This window comes from Tursiops truncatus, chromosome 13, assembly GCF_011762595.2.
Source record: "Tursiops truncatus isolate mTurTru1 chromosome 13, mTurTru1.mat.Y, whole genome shotgun sequence".
NCBI lineage: Eukaryota > Metazoa > Chordata > Mammalia > Artiodactyla > Delphinidae > Tursiops > Tursiops truncatus.
In genome coordinates, this window is record NC_047046.1 from 51,432,414 (window position 1) to 51,453,857 (window position 21,444).

A 21,444-nucleotide genomic window follows, 5' to 3' on the forward strand; every position below is an offset into this window, starting at 1 on the left:
TCGTTGCAATGCATGGGCTTTTCATTGCGGTTGCTTCTCTTGTTGCGGAGCACAGGCTCTAGGCACCCGGGCTTCAGTAGTTGTGGCACGCAGGCTCAGTAGTTGTGGCTCATGGGCTCTAGAGTGCAGGCTCAGTAGTTGTGGAGCATGGGCTTAGTTGCTCCATGGCATGTGGGATCTTCCCTGACCAGGGTTCAAACCCATGTCCCCTGCATTGGCAGGTGGATTCTTAACCACTGCACCACCAGGGAAGTCCCTATTTATTTTTTTAAATTAAGGTATAGTTTATTTACAATACTGTATTAGTTTCAGGTGTATGAGACAGTGATTCAGAAGTTTTATAGATTATGTTCCATTTATAGTTATTATAAAAGAGACTGTATTCCCTGTGTTGTACAATATATACTTGTAGCTTACTTATTTTATACATAGTAATTTGTACCTCTTAATCCCATGCCCCTATCCTGCCCCTCTCCTCTTCCCTCTCCTCACAGGTAACCACTAGTTCTCTCTATCTGTGAATCTGTTTCTATTTTGTTATAGGCATTCATTTGTTTTAATTTTTAGGTTCCACATATAAGTGATAGCATATAGCATTTGTCTTTCCCTGTCTGACTTATTTCAGTGAGCATAATACCCTCCAGGTACATCCATGTTGTTGTAAATGGCAAAATTTCATTCTTTTTTTATGAGTGAGTAGTGTTCCGTTGTATATATATACCACATCTTCTTTATCCATTCATCTGTTGATGGACACTTAGGTTGCTTCTATAGCTTGGCTACTGTAAATAATGCTGCTATGACCAATGGGGTGCATGCATCTTTTCAAATTAGTGTTTTCGTTTTCTTCAGATGTATACCCAAGAGTGAAATTGCTAGATCATATGTTGGTTCGATTTTTAGCTTTTTGAGGAGTCTCTATATTGTTTTTCATGGAGGCTGCTCCAATTTACATTCCCACCAGCAGTATACAAGGGTTCCCTTTTCTTCACATCCTTGCCGACATTTGTTGTTTGTTGTCTTTTTGGTGATAGCCATTCTGACAGGTATGAGGTGATATCTCATCGTAGTTTTGACTTGCATTCCTCTGATGATTAGCGGTGTCTTTTCATGTGCCTGTTGACCATCTGTATATCTTCTTTGGAAAAATGTCTATTCAGATCTTCTGCCCATTTTTTAAATTGGGTTGTTTGGGTTTTTTGATGTTAAGTTGTATGAGCTGTTTATATATTTTGATTGTTAACCCCTTATCAGTCATGTCATTTGCAAATATTTCCTCCCATTCAGTGGGTTGTCTTTTCATTTTTTCAGTGGTTTCCTTTGCTGTGCAAAAGCTTTTAAGTTTAATTAGGTCCCATTCATTTATTCTTGCTTTTATTTCCTTTGCCTTTAGAAACAGATCCAAAATAAATATTGCTATGATTTATGTCAAAAGAGTGTTCTGCCCATGTTTTCTTCTAGGAGTTTTATGGCTTCCAGTCTTACATTTAGGTCTTCAATCCATTTTGGATTTATTTTTGTATGTAGTGTGAGAAAATTTTCTAATTCCACTGTTGTTTATGTAATTCTATAGGGTAACTTCTTAAAAGTGAAACTGTAGGAGGTTAGGTGCACTTTTATTTTGTAGTGACAAATCACTCACAGAAGAGTTATCCCAATTTGCAGTTTCCCTAGTACTATACTAAAATCCTCCTGTCCCAGCACTCTCACTGACACTGAGTATTATTATACTTTTCCACTTAAGGGATAGTTTTGGGATTTAGATTTAGGTTTTGATTTTTAATGGAAAGGCTGATCTTATTTGTAATCCTAGGAGAGAATTCATTTGAGAGGAGGAGTTTGTAAGTTATAAGAAAAGGAGATGATTGGCAGGCCATAGTCACAGAGGGAAGGGGCCAAAATGGTATCAAGAGTATGAGTAAAAGGTGTGATTTCCTTCTGAGATGTTAATAGAAGAATAGTAGATGGGTAAAGTTGGAAATAAATGAAAGAAGAAATTTTTTTATATAGTCATCTTTATTTCAGGGAAATTAGAACCCAGGTTCCCAGGATGGGATTTGGAATAAAGGTACAGACAAGCTTCTGTGTAAAATGGAGGGAACTATTCAGTATTGGGAGTGATCAACATTGGCTAGTATTGGGAGCTTGGCTGACCTGAGAATGTATGATTTTGGGAAACCCAGTAGTCTTGGTCACATTAACTTTTCTGTAAGAACAAGTAGAGATGTCGTTGTTGGATTTGCCAGGGTTTGGGACTTCTGGGTTGAGGTAAACTTATCTTTCATTAACAGTAATACAGTTTTATTCTCTGTATTTTCCTGTCCCATGAGTAGAAGTTACATTAGCTAAGATATGCACCCACTGGTAGGTCCACAAGGGAAAGTGATCCTTGGGTTCTGGTAAAAAAAATTTTAAGTGTATAAACTTAATACACTGCTTTATTCCCCTGTAAAGCCATACAGCTAATAGTTTGTTTCTTTTCACCACTCTGAACATAAAACCATTTAATGTATTGGTTTTTATTAATAAATTATGATGTGAGCAAACATTACTAAAAATTCTGATCCACACAAAAGGAGCCCAGTGACTTTGATGGGTTTATGTGATTTCAATCCTGGTCAAGGGCCACCTAGCATTCATAATGGATCCAGTAATATTCCATCAACCTATTCTTGTCTAGAGATTGCCTCTGCTGCTGGGGAGTTTAAATATCCTAGTTTTTAGAATGTTAGTTTTTGAATAAATTATTTTTCTTCATTTTAATTTTCACCTTGTTTATGGTCATGGGGAAGACAAAACTGAAGTATCATGAGTCTATGGTGAACTTAAATTAGAAGGAAGGGGCTGGTAGAATAGTAAGGGATACACATCATCATAACATTTCTCTCTAAAAAATAAAATGTTATAAGAGGAATTGTGCTAATGGTGGGAACATAGTCCATTGGAGAGAAAAACATATGCACATGTGTTTATTTTCATTAAAATTTCTTTTACTCCATATCTGCCTTGTTGACTTTATAATGAAATTATGTGAGGACAGAGACGAATTCTCCCACAAGCACTATAGTACTATTCCTCACATACCCTGAGTACATAATAAATACTATAACAATTGAAAATGAGAAACACAAATACATTTTGAAGCAAATTGGTGATATTTTCATCCCTCATTCATTTTTAGTACTCGGAAACATTTTAGTTATGCAAGTCTTCTTTTAGCATACTTTTTATTTTTACAGATACTCTGGTTCTCAGTCATACTCTATGGCTTTATTAGCAGTTTTAGGGTCTGAGTCTCATTTCCCCAACCCCAAATATAAACTTTTTGAGGATAAAAACCATTTCTTCTCCAAAATTGTTTTGGCAGAACACAAAATAGACCTTCAGTAAATTATTTAAATTATACATCAATAAAAGATAAGAAAAAGAAAGTTTCTATTGCCATGAATTGCATTTCAATTCATACTGAATGTATATGCCTTTGTGTGATCTATACCCCCTGCTGTGCTGCCTACAGCTCATAAATGTTTATTCTTTTCAGTTTATTGAAGTCAAAATGTGATGTCTGGACGCTTGGAACATCATCATCCAGCAAAAAGTACCAAGACTTCACTAATAATGGAGAGAATAGAAAGGAGAAGACAGTTGGGTTTCAGTCACATATGGAAGATGATGACCTGTGGACAGGTCAAAAGAAAGATGCATATCAGCCCCAAAGAGGTAAGCTCAGCATCTGTAGTAGCAAAACAGGAAGCTCTTGGGGGCAGTTGGTTGCTGATGGCTGCTAGCCATGAGCTCCAGATGATTTCCTATAACCCTGAACAAGAGTTAAATGTGTTACAGACTGACATGGGCCTGCAAGGCCAAAGGTAGCACGTCACCTAGATCAGTGAATTGCATCAACATTTCTCTTAGAACACTCATATGAGAAACTGTCTAATGTGTCCCTCTTTTTGCAAACAGCAAACTGCAAGAATTATTAAGCAGTAAATGTGGTCATAGACATAAAATAATGCTTAAAGCAAATAAAGAGGACAAGAAACTGAACATAAGTCTTTGCTGGGAAAGTAAACTCTAATAACTACAGTTAATCCTCGATTAACTGGAAATAAAAGGAGGGTGGAGGAGAGGTCATTGCGTCTAAAACAGAATCTCATACGTCTTAAGCCTATATTGCCTAGCAGTCTTTGAAGTGCCAATAATCCTTCCTATTTTATATATCGTAGATATTTTAAAAGAAATCAATTATAAATAACTATGTGAAAGGTTGAGTGAGGCAGTCAAATTTAATTGCATTTCTCAGTTGTTTCTGGAGTGACTTTTGGCTTAAATCTCTCCTGGAATCGTTAAAGGAGGGACTCTGGGACAGAATGGAACAAGTCTGAGCTTCATCAGTCAGAAATGATGTACAGAAAACAAAGGGCACAAAAGGTCTCAGAGCCCCCTTCTGCTCACGCCTCTTTCCCAGACATCTTTTGTTCCTGCTCACAACCATTTACCCTGATTTCCTCCTTGTTTACCTCTTATTTTACTGGGCTAGCTAGCACTGCCCACTGCTAGTGGTAATCAACCAACTTTTCATAATCTCTCTAACCACGTTCACATTTATTTATTTGAGAATTGAGCAGTGCTTTATGAGATCTTACAGGTATACTACTCTCTACCTTTCCTCATGAGCTGCCAACTTTGTCATGTTTTTTGGTTTTAATTATGATTAATCTAGAAATCGCTTAGTCCTCTCCCAGATAACTGAGAGATGATAATTAGTCCAAGCTTCAGAAGGGAGACTATCCACAATTTGAAACAAAAGCAAAGGTACATTTTTGTTTGACATAGGGTAAAAGTTCTGCAGACCTCTGTTGTTTTAGGACAACTTAGAACAACTTCTGTCTTTTTAGACTTTGCTAACAGAAACAAAACTGAAATTGAGGAGACTTAGTATCTGAGATGGCATCTTCTCTACTTTCTCTATTAATAGTCCTTCAGAGATGGGAAACTCTTACTTTTGGCTCCCTCTATTCTTAGTCATTGCACTTTGGAGAGTGGAGAACCAGTCAGAATTGGTGTGGTAGTTACACTGCAAGGCTCAACATAGTCTTCTATTAACTTGACAATAAATTTGTATTGTGTGTCAGCAGTAAAATAAAATAGCAAAATGAGAAAAATACAGTGTGATAGCAAAGGGACAAATAACTTGTGTTATTGGTTGAGACCGCAGCAACATTAGAAAACTGCAATTGAAAAGGCACTTTGAGAAAGGTATCATCAGGCCAGCCCTGGCCATGGTGGAGGTTAATCTCTCCCAGGCCCAGCTACAGAAGCCAGAAGTCTAGAAAGGGCTTTTGTCCAAAAAAAAAAATCAATTTCTAATTTGAAACAATATCATTTTTGACTAACAGGGGTTCAGAACCCATTACTTTTTGCTGTGTAGTCTGCTGACATTTCAGCACTTTCTGTTGTGCACAATGAGTCCTAATAGTCATTTTATAATGTTACTATACCAATCAATTTAACCAACAGAAAGCTGTTATAATTCTGCAGTTTTCAAGAACAGTTTTCACTCATGGTTTTATTTTTTTTCATTAGTTTTTTTTTTTTTCCCTTCTCTTTTTTTGGGGGGTGGGGAGGGTTGTAGCATTATAGTGAGAAAAATGGAAAATTTTTCATCTTTTTAAAAGGGTTTTGTTTCAAGGTATTCACAGCAACTATTAACTTTTTCTTCTACTAATAAGAAATGCTATCTTGTATTTTTCTTTTCTTTTATTCTAATATGGAGCCATTAGCAAAATTATGGTATACCTGATCATTGAGGAGCTAAAACTGCCCCTTTGAGCCATTCTGCCCGTTGCAGAGCTGGTGGTATACACAGATCACAGTACAGGGCAAAGTTATTGCATTGGCATTTTTTGTGGGAGACCAACTTTCCAAGGTGTGCTGTAGCAGGATTGGACCCCCTGTTTAGCATGAGTCAATGACCTGACACCAATTACCTAAGTTACACTGCTTGGTTTAGCATCTCCTTAATTGCTTTCCTCTCTTTAGTATGTCTAAGTTTTAAAATATGTTATTATTCTGTTTTATATCCTTTGTTACTTTTGTTGTCCTTTAATCATTAAGTACTACATAGGACATTTACTGAAGGACCATTAATCTTTATTATCAGTCTCTTTCTCCTTTACCTCTCCTATCCTCCTCACCATTCTGTCGACTTTATTAATACTAAACATGTAAAAAAAAAAAAAACAGACCTGATTCTTGTCTCAAGAAATAACCTTGTGATTGCAAAAATATCAGTACAGTACAGTATTGTCAGAATTATGCTTAAAATATAAATTGTTTTCCAGTCATAGATGCTTGGAATGTTCTGTCTTAGTTGCTTTTATTGAGCTCTGTGGAACAAGGAGACATTACTTAGGAAAATCCAAACTTGCGTCAAGAACTTTTAAGCCAAAGGCATAAATCTAAAAATACCCAATCTTCATTCTTCTTTTTTCCTCCCTACACAGCAGTATTTTTATTCTCTCCTAGCTTGCCTAGAACCTCCCCTTCCTGAACAATCACTGACTCTCTTTTATAAGAGCCCTCAAAGCTGGGAGAATATTTTTTCCTGTTATGCTGATGGGCTGGCAGAGGTTGTGAGGCCACTGAGCATGCATGTTCCAGAATTAATTAGGAAAATACTAACCCAATACTAAAAGCCCAATACTACATTTAGAGCTACCTCCTGTTTATTTCTCTGACATCAATCTCTGACTCCCCTTAACACTTTGAGAGGGTATGAGAGAGGCTGAACCTAGAGTAAGTTGGATTTACCGGATGGTATTGACCATGCCCTTCATTTTGTCTTTCGGGGTTTTATAGGTTATATAACATACAGCAGCTGTCACTGGTTGAGACTCCCTGAGAGACTACCAAACACATTTTTCTTTTACTGGAAATGAAGGAATGATCTGAAGTGAGAAATAATCTCTGAAGCTCCTAGTTGTTCCTCTACGTGAGCCTGTGCTTGCAATGATGTGAGCGTTATTTGTAGCCCATGTTGGATTAATATTGCAGTCCTGATTAAAGAAATAAGCAAGTAGGAGTATCTAAAGTACAGAAACCATTTCCATCTTGCCTCTAAGGAACATTTATTTATGTTTCTTTTATTATTAGCATTAGCATTATCATTATATGTTTAATCATTAGAAAAGATACCACAATATATTACTTCTGGTTCCCAGTAGTCTGAGCTAAAAGATTTGTTAAAAATTGATACCTTTATCATTAAAACACAGCAGACAAGCATAGTACAGAGCTATGAATAAACCTAAACATGTAGATTAAATCGTCCTGCCCAGCCCACTCAAAAAAAAACTTCATACGCAAGAGACTAAAATTCAGAGTTGAAGTTGCTATATATCGAATAGTAACTTGAACCAGAGGCTCTACATTTCCTATCCTCTGCAATACAAGTATCTCAAAATACTATATAATTTACCTGCTTATTATGTATGTTTTGTGTCTTCTCCCATGAGAATATAAGAACTCCTTATGTTCACTTTTGTTTCCCCATTTCCTTGAATGTTGCTTAACATGTGGTATTAATGTTTTTGTTTTGTAATGTATTTGTTTAATGAATTAATATATTACAGTTGACCCTTGAACAACTCAGGGTTGAACTACCGAGTCCACTGATATGCGGAGCTTTTTCAGTAGTAAATACTGCAGTTCTAAACAGTCCATGATTGATTGAATCCACGGATGTGGAGGAACCGCCTATACGGAGGGCCTACTCTAAGTTACACTCGCATTAACCCTCACGTTGTTCAAGGGTTGACTGTATAAATATTAATTTTTCTTTTTGTGTCCTTGCCCCATTTTCCCACAACAAGGATCTAATCAATTAGACCTTTTGACCTCAGTCCCTGCAATGATCTAGTGGCTTAAGAAGTGTATGTGCTGGTCCCTTCAAAGTCCTAATGCTGATTGATTGGTAATGTCAAAGTGAGTAGAGTGGGGTCTTAAAAACAGCACTGCTTGAGAGGCAAGAAAACTGTGGGTTTTTTTTCATTTTCTTTTATTCTAATTGAGGTTTAATTTATATACAATAAAATTGCACAGAACTTAATAGTACAGTTTAATAAGCCTTGACAATTGGATATACCTACATAATTAAGAAATAGTACATTTCCATTATTCATGAAAACTTCCTCACGTTCCTTTCCAGTCATTCCCCGTGAGGCCTCTCTCCTTGGTTTGCAGATGGCTGCCTTCTCAGTGTGTCCTCATTTGCCCTTTTTGCTGTGAATGTGCATTCTTGGTGTGTCTCCCTTTTCTTATAAGGACAAAGAGTCATGTTGGATTAGGGGCCACCCATATGACTTAATTTGACCTTAATTACCTCTTTAAAGGCCCTGTCTCCAAATACAGTCCCATTCTGAGCTGTACCGGGGGTTAGGACTTCTGCATATGAATTGCTGGGGGGATGGAGGGTGACACCACAATTCAGTCCATAACAGTTACTCTCTTTCCAATCTTTTTATGCCTTTTATTTCTTCTTATTTCACTGTACTCTCTAGGACTTCTGTTACAATGTAGAATAAAATGGTAAAAGTGGACTTCATGCCTTGTTCCCACTGTCATAGGGAAGGCAGACAGTCTTTCACCATTAAGTATGATTTTAGCTGTAGGCTTTTTGTAAATGCCTTTTATCAGGTTAAGAAAGTTCCATCCTCATTTGCTGAGAGCCTTTGTCGTAATGAGTGTTAAATTTCATCAGATCTTTTTTTTCTGCACCTATTGAGATGATCATGTGTTTTCTTCCTTATTCTGTTAATTTGATGAATTACACTGATTGGGAGATATTGGTGTGTAATATCCTTTTTTTTGTAATGACCTTGTCAGGTTTGGTATCAGAGTTATACTAGTGTCATAAATGAGTCAGAAGCGTGTCAGCAAAAATGCAGAGTAGGGACTTCCAGGGGCTTGTCCCTTGCCAGAAACACTGAAAAACCTGGCACATACTGTCAGAACCAACATTATCAGAGCTCTGAAAGATGGTGAATGATTTATGGAAACCAAGCAAATTCTTAACCGGAAAAAAAGGCCACTGAAACATGATAGGAGAACTTAATAAAGTTTTAATTTATCCTTGCCCTGCCCCCTTCCACAGCATGGCAGCAGTCTTGTAGATGGCAGCCAAGTTCCAGGTGTGAGTACCTGGTCCCAGAGGAAGCAGACCTTGTTCTCAAGGAGTTGTGTTTGTCTGTTTCAACCTGTCTGTGGATTTCCCAAAAGACTGATACAAGGAGACTGCCTTTGTTTTTCCTACCTCTGGACTTTTTCAGGACAGAGAAGCAGTTACATGTAGGACATTCTTTGAAAACACTGAAAGCCAAATGAGCACTGCCGCCTGGGGTAAAAAATAACAGTTGAGACAAACAGTAGACAACCAAAAGGCAACAAACCTAGATGAAATGGAAACATTCCTAAAAATACACAAACTACCAAAACTGACTCAAGAAAAGTAGAACATCTGAATAGACCTATAACAAGTAAAGAGATTAAATCAGTAATCAAAAAACTCCCAACAAGGCAAGCCCAGGACCAGATGGCTTCACTGGTGAATTCTACCAAATATTAAAGAAGAATTAACACAAATTGTTTTCAAACTGTTCCCAAAAAATAGAAGAGGAAGGAACACTTACTCAATCATTAAAATGAGGCCAGCATTAGTCTGATACCAGAGCCAAAGACATCACAAGAAAACTACAGACCAAAATCCCTTGTGAATATAGATGAAAATATCCTCAACAAAATGATAACAAACTGAATGCAGCAACATATTAAAAGGATTATATATCATGACCAAGTAGGATTTAGCCCAGGAATTCAAAGCTACTTCAACATATGAAAATCAATCAATACAATATACCATATTAATAAAAAGAAAAAATATGATCATCTTAACACAGAAAAAACATTTGACAAAATTCAACACTCCATGATAGAAACAATAATAAAATAGGAGTAGCAGGGACTTCTTCAACTAGATGAGGGGCATCTATGAAAAACCCACAGCTAATGTCATTTTCAATTGTGAAAGACTGCAAGTTTTTCCTCTAAGATCAGGAACAAGCTAAGTATTCCCACGTTTACCAATTCTATTCAACATTTTACTGGAAGTTCTAGACAGAAAAATTAGGCAAGAAAAAGAAATTAAACATATTCAAGTTGGAAAGGAAGAAGTTAAACTGCATTAGCAGATGACATGATTTTATATATAGAAAATCCTAGAGAATGCAGAAGAAAACCAAAAACTACTACAGCTAATTGCACAAAAACTTTTAGAGCTAATAAATGAATTTAGCAAAGTTTCAGCAAAGAATTTAACACAAAAATCCACTGTATTTCTATACACTAGTAATGAACTAATGAAAAAGAACAGGGAAACAATTCCATTTATAACAGCATCAAAACAATAAAATACCTAGCAATAAATTTAACTGAGTGCAAGACTTGTACACTGAACAGTACAAAACATTGCTGCAACAAATTAAAGAAGACGTAAATGGAAAGACATCCCACGGTCATGGATTTGAAGACTTACTATTCTTAAGATGGCAGTACTCCGCAAGTTGGCCTACAGATTCAGTGCAATTCCTATCAAAATCCCAACAACACTTTTTTGCAGAAATGGAAAAGCTGATCCTAAAACTCATAAAGAATTGCAAGGGTTCCCAATAGCTAACACAGTCTTGAAAAAGAAGAACAGGGCTTCCCTGGTGGCGCAGTGGTTGGGAGCCCACCTGCCGATGCAGGGGACACGGGTTCGTGCCCGGTCCAGGAAGATCCCACATGCCGCGGAGCAGCTGGGCCTGTGAGCCATGGCCGCTGAGCCTGCGCATCCGGAGTCTGTGCTCTGCAACGGGAGAGGCCACAACAGTGAGAGGCCCATGTATCGCAAAAACAAAAAGAAGAACAAAGTTGGAGGATTCAAACTTCGTCACTTCAAAACTCACTACAAAGGTACAGTAATCAAAACAGTGTGGTACTGATATAAGGAGATAGCTAGAGATGGATAGATAGGTAGGTAGGTAGGTAGACAGATAGATAGATAGATAGTTGATACAATTGATTTTTGACAGGAGTGCTGTGACAATTCAATAGGGAAGGAATAGTCTTTTCAACAAGTGATGCTGGGACAACTGGCTATCCACATGTGAAAAAAATGAAGCTGGATCCTTCATTTGTATACCTCATACCATATATAAAAATTAACTCAAAGTGAATCAAAGACCTAAGTATAAGAGCTAAAACTATAAAGCTCTTCAGAGAACACATAGGTACAGATCTTCGGGACCTTGGATTAGGCAGTGGTTTCTTAGATTTGACACCAAAAACACAAGCAACCAAAAGAAAAAATAGATTAATTTGATTTCATGAAAATTAAAAATTTTTGTGCCAAAGAACACTATCAAGAGAATGAAAAGATAGTCCACAGAGTGGGTTAAAAATTTGAAAATCATGTATCTTACATGGGTCTGGTATCCAGAATATATAAAGAACTATTACAACTCAAAAACAAAAAGACAACCCATTTAAAAACTGGGCAAAGTACATTAAAAGACATTTCTCTGAAGAAGATGTACAAATGGCCAACAAGCATGAAATGATGTTCAACATCCCTAATTGTTAGGGAAATCCAATCAAATAAGATACCCACTTTAACACCCACTACGATTGTTATAATTTTTAAAATGTAAAATAAGTTAGAGAGGATGCAGAGAAAGCAGAACCCTCATACATTGCTGCTAGAACTTTAAAATTATGGAGCTATTGTGGAAAACACTTTGGTGATTCCTCAATACATTAAACAGTATTACCATATAACTCATCAATTCCACTCATAAGTTTATACCCAAAGTAATTGACAAAATGCTTTCAAGCAAATCTTGTACAGAAATGATCATAACAACTCTATTCATAATATCCAAAAGGTGGGAACAACAGAAATGTCCATGAACAGATGAATGTATAAACAAAATGCAATATATACATACAGTGGAATATAATTTAACCACAAGAAGGAATAAACTTCTGATATATGCTACAATGTGGATGAACCTTGAAAACATTTTGCGAAGTGAAAGTAGCCAGATACAAAAGGCCATGTTGATGGAATCATGTTGTATGATTTTACTTACATGAAATATCCAGAATAGACAAAAAAAATTAGTGGTTCACAGGGGCTCAGGAGGAGGGGAAAAAGGAGAATGACTGCTTAATTGGTACAGGGTTTCCATTTAGAGTGATGAAAAAGTTATGGAACTAGAGCGTGGCAATGGTTTTACAACATTCATTATAATGCACCTATTGCCAGTGAATTGTACACATTAAAATGATTAAAATGGTAAATGTGTATTTCACCAGTTTTCTTTTTTAATGAGTCAGGAAGTCTTTTTTTCCTCCTTTGTTTTCTAAAAGAGTTTGTGTAAGAAACTGTTGGCCCTGCCATAGCAGGTCAACAAAGAGTAGGAAGGGTATGGAAGAGTGCACGTGAAAGGCTTCAAGGTTTTTATAGGACAGGCCTGAAATGGCCCACGCAGTGCCCACTAGTTTTCCACCTGACCGTACATAATTACAGGGAAGACTGAGGAATATAATCTAGCTGTGTAGCCCGGAAGAAGGGAAGAGTGTGTTTTGGTGGATAACTAGCGGCCTCTGTCACAGCAGCATTATTCACATTAGCCCCAAACCAGAAATATTCCAAATGTCCATCAATCACAGGGTGGATAAAAAGTCATAAATGCATACAGTGGAATACTGTATAGCAAAGAACACAAACTGCAGCTACGTAGATCATCAACACAGGTCAATTTCACAGACATAATACTGAGCAAAAAAAGTCTCAAAAAGAATATATACAGTATATTTCTATTTGTATAAAGTTCAAAAGTGTCAAAACTAAATCACATTTTGGGATGCACACATAAGTGGTAAAACTATAGAGAATAGAAAGGGAGTACTTAGGAGAATAGTGGCTGGCTCTTGGATGTGAGAAGAGATTGTAATCAGGAATGGGTATTGGTGATGCTTCCAGGTTGTATGCTGCCAGTATTTTATTTCTTGATCTAGAAAGGGCTCACCCTGGTATTTTCTTTATCATTTATTCTTTAAACTAAACTGAATGCTATAATATAGCTAGCTATTTTAAAAATGCAAAATGAAACAAAGGGTCAAGAAACAGAGTTTTCTTCAATGTTAACTCTAAGAAGTTCTCTTAGCATGAGATGTCGATTGATGGATGAGCAGACATACCACCAGCTCTATATAAATGGGACATGATCCATTATGTTCAATTCCATCTGTGTATGCAAAAATATATGTGTGTTTATTTACATAAATATATTCACATATATTTACATATATATAAACATATGCATTTATACATGAGATTTATCTGCTTAGTGGATGATAGTCTTACCAGCACTTTTATTTTTAAAATGTGTACATTGTGTTTGTGTGTGTGTGGTTGTGTGTGTGTGTGTGTGTGTGTGTGTGTGTGTGTATAAATATAGAGAGATATGTCATTCTATGAATATGCATTATCATTATCTATGTAATTGTTGGTATACCTAATATTAAATCAAATTTTATAGAAGGAACAAATATAATTAAAAGCTGATATATAGCTTTCTGGAAACTTAATAAGGAATAGAGCTTATAGAATTAAGAAAAAGGAATAAACTTGCCCTATGCCTTAGAGCAATCATACTTAACTTTTTGGGGTTCCTTTCAGAATATAATGAAAACTATGGTCTCTTTACCCAGAAAAATGAATTAGCATGTATACATACATTATTGTGCCTGCAATTATGAGGGATTCCTCATAATTCTACGTACTCCTGAAATACATAGAAGTCCCTGCACGCTCTGTTAAAATTTCTTTTTAAAATTTTCCCCATCAAATATCAATTGTCTCAACCAAGTTTTTGACAGAAGTATCAAAACAGAAAAAAAAAAAAAAAGACTGATGTTCAGGTTTTCCATGATAGTGACTAAAAAGATATTTCTCTTCTTCTCACTACCAGGCATTTCTTCTCCCCTCTCACCTCAGCCACAAATCCCTTCCAGTTGTTTCTCCTCCTATTACCTATTTTAATTTCCCCTTCTGTCACCCAAGATTCCACCCAGCAGTTGTAGTCGTAGTGAACTGCTTTGCCTGCCTCCATTGTCTCTGTTCCACTCTATTCTAAGTTCTGCCACAAGAATAATCTCCCCAAAGATCAGTTTGGGTTTTTTTAATTTATTCATTTATTTGTTTTTTAATTTAATTTTTATTTATTTATTTTTTAGGCCACACCATGTGGCACGCAGGATCTTAGTTCCCTGACCAGGGATCGAACCCATGCCCCCTGCATTGGGAGCACAGAGTCTTAACCACTGGACCGCCAGGGAAGTCCCAGTTTGGGTTTTTTAATTGTTGTTGCTGCTTTGTTTTATTTTAGAGCTCAACTAACACAATGTTTAAGAGTTTGCAATTCAGAGGCAAATAGACCTTGACTGCATTCAAAGCCCAGCCTTGTTCCGACCAGCCCCTATGTGATATTGGACAGGCTGCTTGACCTTTTCACAGTTTCCACTTCCTTATCTGTAAATTGAGGACAATAATATAATTTATGGACTGCTATAAAGATTAATGAGATAATGCAGGTAAAGTGATTTAAACTGATTAGCAAGCTAAAAGGACATAGTGATGCTTAATAAATATTTCCTGAATACATTATTTAGCCTTAAGGTTTTCTAATTTAATGCTTTTGCTAATTCCATGCTCCTTATTCCTTTCTTTCAAAAGTTCACCTCCTGCATCAGATCTTCCCTAATCCTACAGCCAGATGTGATCTCTCCCACTTCTTAATTCCTCAGACTTTTCCTATTATTTTTTACAGCAGTATAGCATAATGGTAAAAACCCTGGGATCAGATTGGCTGGATATGACTGCTGGTCACTTACTAGCTTTGTGATCTTGGGCAGGTCATTTAAGTCCCCTACTGCTTATTTTCCTTATCTGTAAATTATATATTAAGAAATAGTATCTATTTCTGGAAATGGCAAAACTATAAAGATAGAGCTGGAGGGTAATGGGAGCAGGCCAAACAGGGAGAAGAGATTGACTACAAATGGGCATGAGGGAACTTTTTGAAGTGATGAAATATTCTAAAACTGAATTACAAAAGTGAATAAGTAAATTCATGACAAAAATATTAAAGACTGGGTTGTGGCCATGCTTTCATAGCTGTATAAATTTACTACTATTTATCAAACTGTACACTTAAGAGGCATAAATTTTATGGTATTCAAATTATAGTTCAATAAAGCTACTTTTTTTAAGAGAATACATTGTATATGGAAAAGGCTTAGAATAGTACCCGGCACATACTAAGCATACTATATCTGTTAGCGGTTATTATTACCTTGTACTGCCTTGAGTTATTTATGATTCTTTACCAGATTGTTCACAGTATCTCATTTCTTACTCTCACATCTTCCTTCCCCTCTCCATAAACTAAGCCTGAGATTAATCCTAGCACCAGCCCCTGTGAATCATTAGGTACTTGGTAAACATTTACTGACTGAATGCATTGTATGAACTAATGGAGTTTGTGTCTAGTATGAGAAAGTACTGGTTTAGGTTGAAGGTCCCACAGGTTTGTATATAAGTCTGAATTGTACATTTGGATGACTGGTCTTTTATATCTCTACATGATAGAGAACAGTCAATATTGAGTGTGACTTTTGAATACCAAGGATCTTGGTGATTGTTTTGATGCTAATCTCTGCAGATATAAGACTCTTGCCTTCTCCAGACCTGATTTTCTCTGGTCACACTTAAACTGTGCCACTCCCAGAGTTAGCACGTGGTATTCTTGATCTGGTATTCCAGAGCCAAAGCTGATTTCAGGTCATTTGAATATTCACCCTTTTCTCAAAGAAATAGTGACTCTTCCCAAATAACTTCTTTCAGTAGCCTGGGCAACAGTTTCCTAGGAACCAGAAGAAAATTGTGAATGAGATTTTTATAGTCTTCCAAGAAAAAGACAGGAATGTTTTGTGTTATGTGGAAAATAATATTAAGAAGCAGTGGGGAGAAGGAGAAGATGGCAGAGTAGGAGGACATAGAGTTCACCTCTTCCCACAGGGGCATCAAGAATACATCTACAAATGGAACAGTTCTTACAGAGCACCTGCTGAACACTAGCAGAAGACCTCGGACACCGAAAAGGATAAGAAAAGATCCCCGCATAACCGGGGGGACGGAAAAGAGAAAAGGAAAAAAAGAAAAGAGGAAGCAGGACGGGACCTGCACCCTGTGGGGGCTTTGGGAGGAGCTGAAGGAGAGGAGAGGTCCCTGCACCCAGGGAACCCCCATTGCCAGTGGGGAGATCAGCTGAGACAGAAGGGGAGCGTCAGGGGCCTGAAGGAGAGCACAGCAGCCAGTCTGTGGCAGGCAGGACAGAGTGAGACCTACACAGATGGTCCATGACACAGCCCTGCATGCCCCAGCCTGAGTTGTGTGTCTGCTGGTGTGGACAGGGGCTAGATGCTGGAATGTGGGGTTTGGAGAGCAGAACTGGGGAGAGAATTGCTGTGGGCTGTGTGGAGACAGCCTGAAGGGATGGGAGTGAGGAACTCCACAACTGGGAATGCTCCTGGAGGAAGCCCAGACCACCATGGAAGTGAAGCGCCATTGTTAAATGACATGTGAAGGGCAGGGTCACCATGACAGTCTCTCTCCCCGCCCTCCGGCCCCCGCCCCCAGAGGCAGTAGGAGGGGTTCCTGCTGGAGCGGGTTCGCACGTCCCCATCAGTCGCCACCTCTGCCCCCTCCCACCAAAGCATGCCAGTGTACCCCCGTCACCGCCTCCACCCACTCTCGACTGGGCAGGGAGCAGATGCCTATGGATGGCCCACATGCAGAGGTGGGGCTGAAACCAAAGCTGAGCCCCAGGGGCTGTGTGACTAAGGAAGAAGAGCTGAAATCTCTCCTTTTACCTGCACAAACCACAGATTAAAACCCTGCAACTGGCTTGGTAAACTCAGTGCCTGCAGAACATCTGAACAGACAACAAGTGCTCCTGCAACTGAGGTGGGTCTGGCTTTAGCAGGTGTGAACTTTGTGGGCACGTACATGCAGGGGTTAGTCCAGGTCAGAGTTAGAGCTGCCCCCATAGCGCCCATAGCGCCACAGTGGGTCCAGATCCAGGATTACCGCAATCTTGGGACGTGACTTCAGTGTATCTGTGTTGGTGGCCTGGTAAAAACAACGCCTGAGAGACTCCAGGGCCAACTGCCAGCATACCCACAGTTAAGATGGGGCTGAGAATAGTGCCAATAACAGAGTAACTTGTGAGCTCGCACAACAGGTGGAAGGTGACACAACATAGCATGCTCACAGGTGAACAGCTCCAGAGGAGGAATACTCAGTGGCTTCTCTTCCAGTGGGACTGCTCCAATCCCACCTACCTCGCATCACAGATCAGAAACACAGCTAAGAAACAGATCTGGGGTCTCTACTCCAACTAGGGAGCAGACCCCACCCCGACAACCACAGAGCAAAGGGGAGGCCCCACACAATACCCAGGGCAGGCTCTAGTCACCACAACACCAGTCAAACCCCTATCAAGGGGATAACGTCCAGCATACACTGAGGAAAGAGGGAGCAGACATCCATAGTAAACATAGCCCTTGCACCGAAAATAAATAAATAAATAAATAAATAAATAAATAAATAAATATATATATATATATATATATATATATATATATATATATATATATATATCAAACCCATGCAGGCTACACAGGGATGTTCCCATATAAAAATAGCCCTTCAAGAGAGTCTAAGGGTCTGGGATCGGGAGGAAGAACCCCCAGAGCATTTAGCCTTGAAGGCCAGTGGGGCTTGAGTGTAGGAGCTCCACGGGGCTGGGAGAAATGGAGACTCTACTCTTGGAGGGCACACACGAGGTCTCAAATGCACTGGGACCCAGCACAAAGCAGTACCTCCACAGGAGCCTGGCTAAACCTACCTAGGGGTCTTGGAGGGTCTTGTGGGGAGGCAGGGGTTGGATGTAGCTCACCGTGGGGGTGAGGACACTAGTATCAGAGGCCCCAGGGAATATTAATTGGCATGAGCTCTACCAGAGGTCCCCATTTCAGCACCAAGGCCCAGCCCCACCCAACAGCCTGCAGGTTCCAGTGCTGGAATGCCTGAGGCCAAACAACCAGCAAGACAGGAATACAGCCCACCCATCAGCAGACAGGCTGCCTGTCCAAGTCGTACTAAGTCGTACTAAGCTTGCAGCCATCCCAAAACACACCTCCCGACATGGCCTTGCCCACCAGAGGGACAAGACACAACTCCACCCACAAAAGGGCAAGCACCATTCCCTCCCACCAGGAAGCCTGCACAAGACCCTGGACCAACCTCACCCACCAGGGGGCAGACACTAGAAGCAAGAGGAACTACAGTCCTGCAGCCTGCAGAAAGGAGACTACAAACACAGTAAGTTAGACAAAATGAGATGACAAAGAAATATGTTGCAGACGAAGAAGCAAGATAAAGAACCTACAACAACAACTAAATGAAGAGGAGATAGGCAATCTACCTGAAAAAGAATTCAGAGTAATGATAGTGAAGATGATCCAAAATCTCGGAAAAAGGATGGAGACAGACTGAGAAGATACAAGAAATGTTTAACAAAGAGATAGAAGATCTAAAGAACAAACAAACAGAGATGAACAACTGAAATGAAAAATATACTAGAAGGAATCAATAGCAGAATATCTGAGGCAGAAGAACGAATAAGTGAGCTGGAAGACAGAGTGGTGGAAATCACTTCTGCAGAACAGAATAAAGAAAAGCAAATGAAAAGAAATGAAGACCTCTGGGACAACATTAAACTCACCACTATTCACATTATAGGGGTCCCAGAAGAAGAAGAGAAAGAGAAAGGGCCTGAGATTATATATTAATTATAATATTATATTGTATTATATTAATCAAACTGTCAAAAATTAAATACAAAGGAAAAATATTAAAAGCAACAAGGAAAAAGCAACAAATAACATACAAGGGAATCCCCATAAGGTTATCAGCTAACTTTTCAGCAGGAACTCTGCAGGCCAGAAGGGAGTGGCACAGTATATTTAAAGTGATGAAAGGGAAAAACCTGCAGCCAAGAATACTCTACCCAGCAAGGCTCTCATTCAGATTCAACAGAGAAATCAAAAGCTTTACAGGGAAGCAAAAGCTAAGAGAATTCAGCACCACCAAACCAGCTTTACAACAAATGCTAAAGGAACTTCTCTAGGCAGGGAGGAAAATAAAGAGGCCACATCTAGAAATAAGAAAATCACAAATGGGAAAGCTCACTGGTAGAGGCAAAAATACAGTAAAAGGAGGAAATCATCCACACACAAATATGATATCTAAATCAGCAGCCATGAGCAGAGGAGAGTACAAATGCAGGAAATGGGAATTGCATTTGAAATGAAGAGACCAGCAACTTAAAACAACCTTGTATATATATAGACTGCTATTTCAAAAGCTCATGGGGAATGCAAACCAGAAAACTACAATAGATAACACACACACAAAAGAAAAAGCAACCCAAACACAATACTAAAGATGGTCATCAAGCCACAAGAGAACAAAAGAGGAAGGGAAGAAAAAAGACCTACAAAAACAAACCCAAAGCAATTAAGAAAATGGCAATAGGAACATACATATCAATAATTACCTTAAATGTCAATGGATTAAATGCTCCAACCAAAAGACATAAACTGGCTGAGTGGATACAAAAACAAGACCCATATATATGCTGTCTACAAGAGATCCACTTCAGACCTAGAGGCACATACAGACTGAAAGTGAAGGGTTAGAAAAAGATATTCCATGCAAATGGAAATGAAAAGAAAGCTGGAGTAGCAATACTCATATCTGACAAAATAGAATTTTAAATTAGAAATGACAGTGAAGGACACTACATAATGATCAAGGAATCAATCCATGAAGAAGATATATAGTTCTGGATGTCCTAGCCACAGCAATCAGAGAAGAAAAAGAAATAAAAGGGCTACAAACTGGAAAAGAAGAAGTGAAACTGTCACTGTTTGCAGAGGGCATGATACTTTACATAGAAAATCCTAAAGATGGCACCAGAAAACTACTAGAACTCATCAATGAATTTGGTAAAATTGCAGGATACAAAATTAATACACAGAAATCTCTTGCATTCCTATACACTAACAATGAAAGATCAGAAAGAGAAATTAAGAAAACAATCCCATTTACCATTGCATCCAAAAGAATAAAATACCTAGGAATAAACCTACCTAAAAAGGCAAAAGACCTGTACTCAGAAAATTATAAGATACTGATGAAAAAAAACTTAAAGGTGACACTAACAGATGGAGAGATATACCATGTTCTTGGATTGGAAGAATCAATATTGTGAAAATGACTAGACTACCCAAAGCAATCTCCAGATTCAATGTAATCCCTATCAAATTACCAATGGCATTTTTCACAGAATTAGAATAAAAAATTTTACATTTGTGTGGAAACACAAAAGACCCTGAATAGTTAAAGCAATCTTGAGAAAGAAAAACAGAGGTGGAGGAATCAGGCTCCCTGAATTCAGACTATACTACAAAGCTACAGTAATCAAAACAGTATGGTACTGGCACAAAAGCAGAAATACAGATCAATGGAACAGGGTAGAAAGTCCAGAGGTAAACCCATGCACCTTCGGTCACCTAGTCTATGACAAAGGAGGCAAGAACATACAATGGAGAAAAGATAGTCTCTTCAGTAAGTGGTGCTGGGAAAACTGGAGAGCTACATGTAAAAGAATGAAATTAGAACACTCCCTAACACCATACACAAAAATAAACTCAAAATGGATTAAAGACCTAAATGTAAGGCCAGATACTATAAAACTCTTAGAGGAAAACATAGGCAGAACACTCTCTGACATAAATCGCAGCAATATCTTTTTTGATCCACCTCCTAGAGTAATGAAAATAAAAACAAAAATAAATGAATGGGACCTGATGAAACTTAAAACTTTTGCACAGCAAAGGAAACCATCAACAGAAAGAAAAGACAACCCAAAACATGTTAGAAAACATTTGCAAATGAAGCAACTGACCAGGGATTAATCTCCAGAATATACAAGCTGCTCATGCACTTCGTTATCAAAATACAAATAAACCAATCATAAAATGGGCAGAAGACCTAAATAGACATTTCTCCAAAGAAGACATATAGATGGCCAAAAAGCGCATTAAAATCTTCTCACCACTGCTAATTATTAGAGAAATGCAAATCAAAACTACAATGATACCTCACCTCACACCAATCAGAATGGCCATCATCAAAAAGTCTGCAAATAA

The 21,444-nt window shown here is 38.2% G+C and overlaps 1 protein-coding gene across 9 annotated transcripts in view; it reads left to right on the forward strand.

Annotated features, from left to right (window-relative positions):
- Positions 1–21,444, forward strand: part of KIAA1328 (KIAA1328 ortholog) — a 391,966-nt gene that overhangs the window by 302,821 nt on the left and 67,701 nt on the right. For all 9 annotated transcript variants that reach the window (XR_012325380.1, XM_019930365.3, XM_019930366.3 and 6 more), the window contains one exon: positions 3,542–3,720. Coding sequence is in view for 8 of the 9 variants with exons in the window: in XM_019930365.3 (XP_019785924.3) it covers positions 3,542–3,720 (179 nt within the window). In the remaining variant the exon portion in view is untranslated. The remainder of the gene's footprint in view (positions 1–3,541; positions 3,721–21,444) is intronic.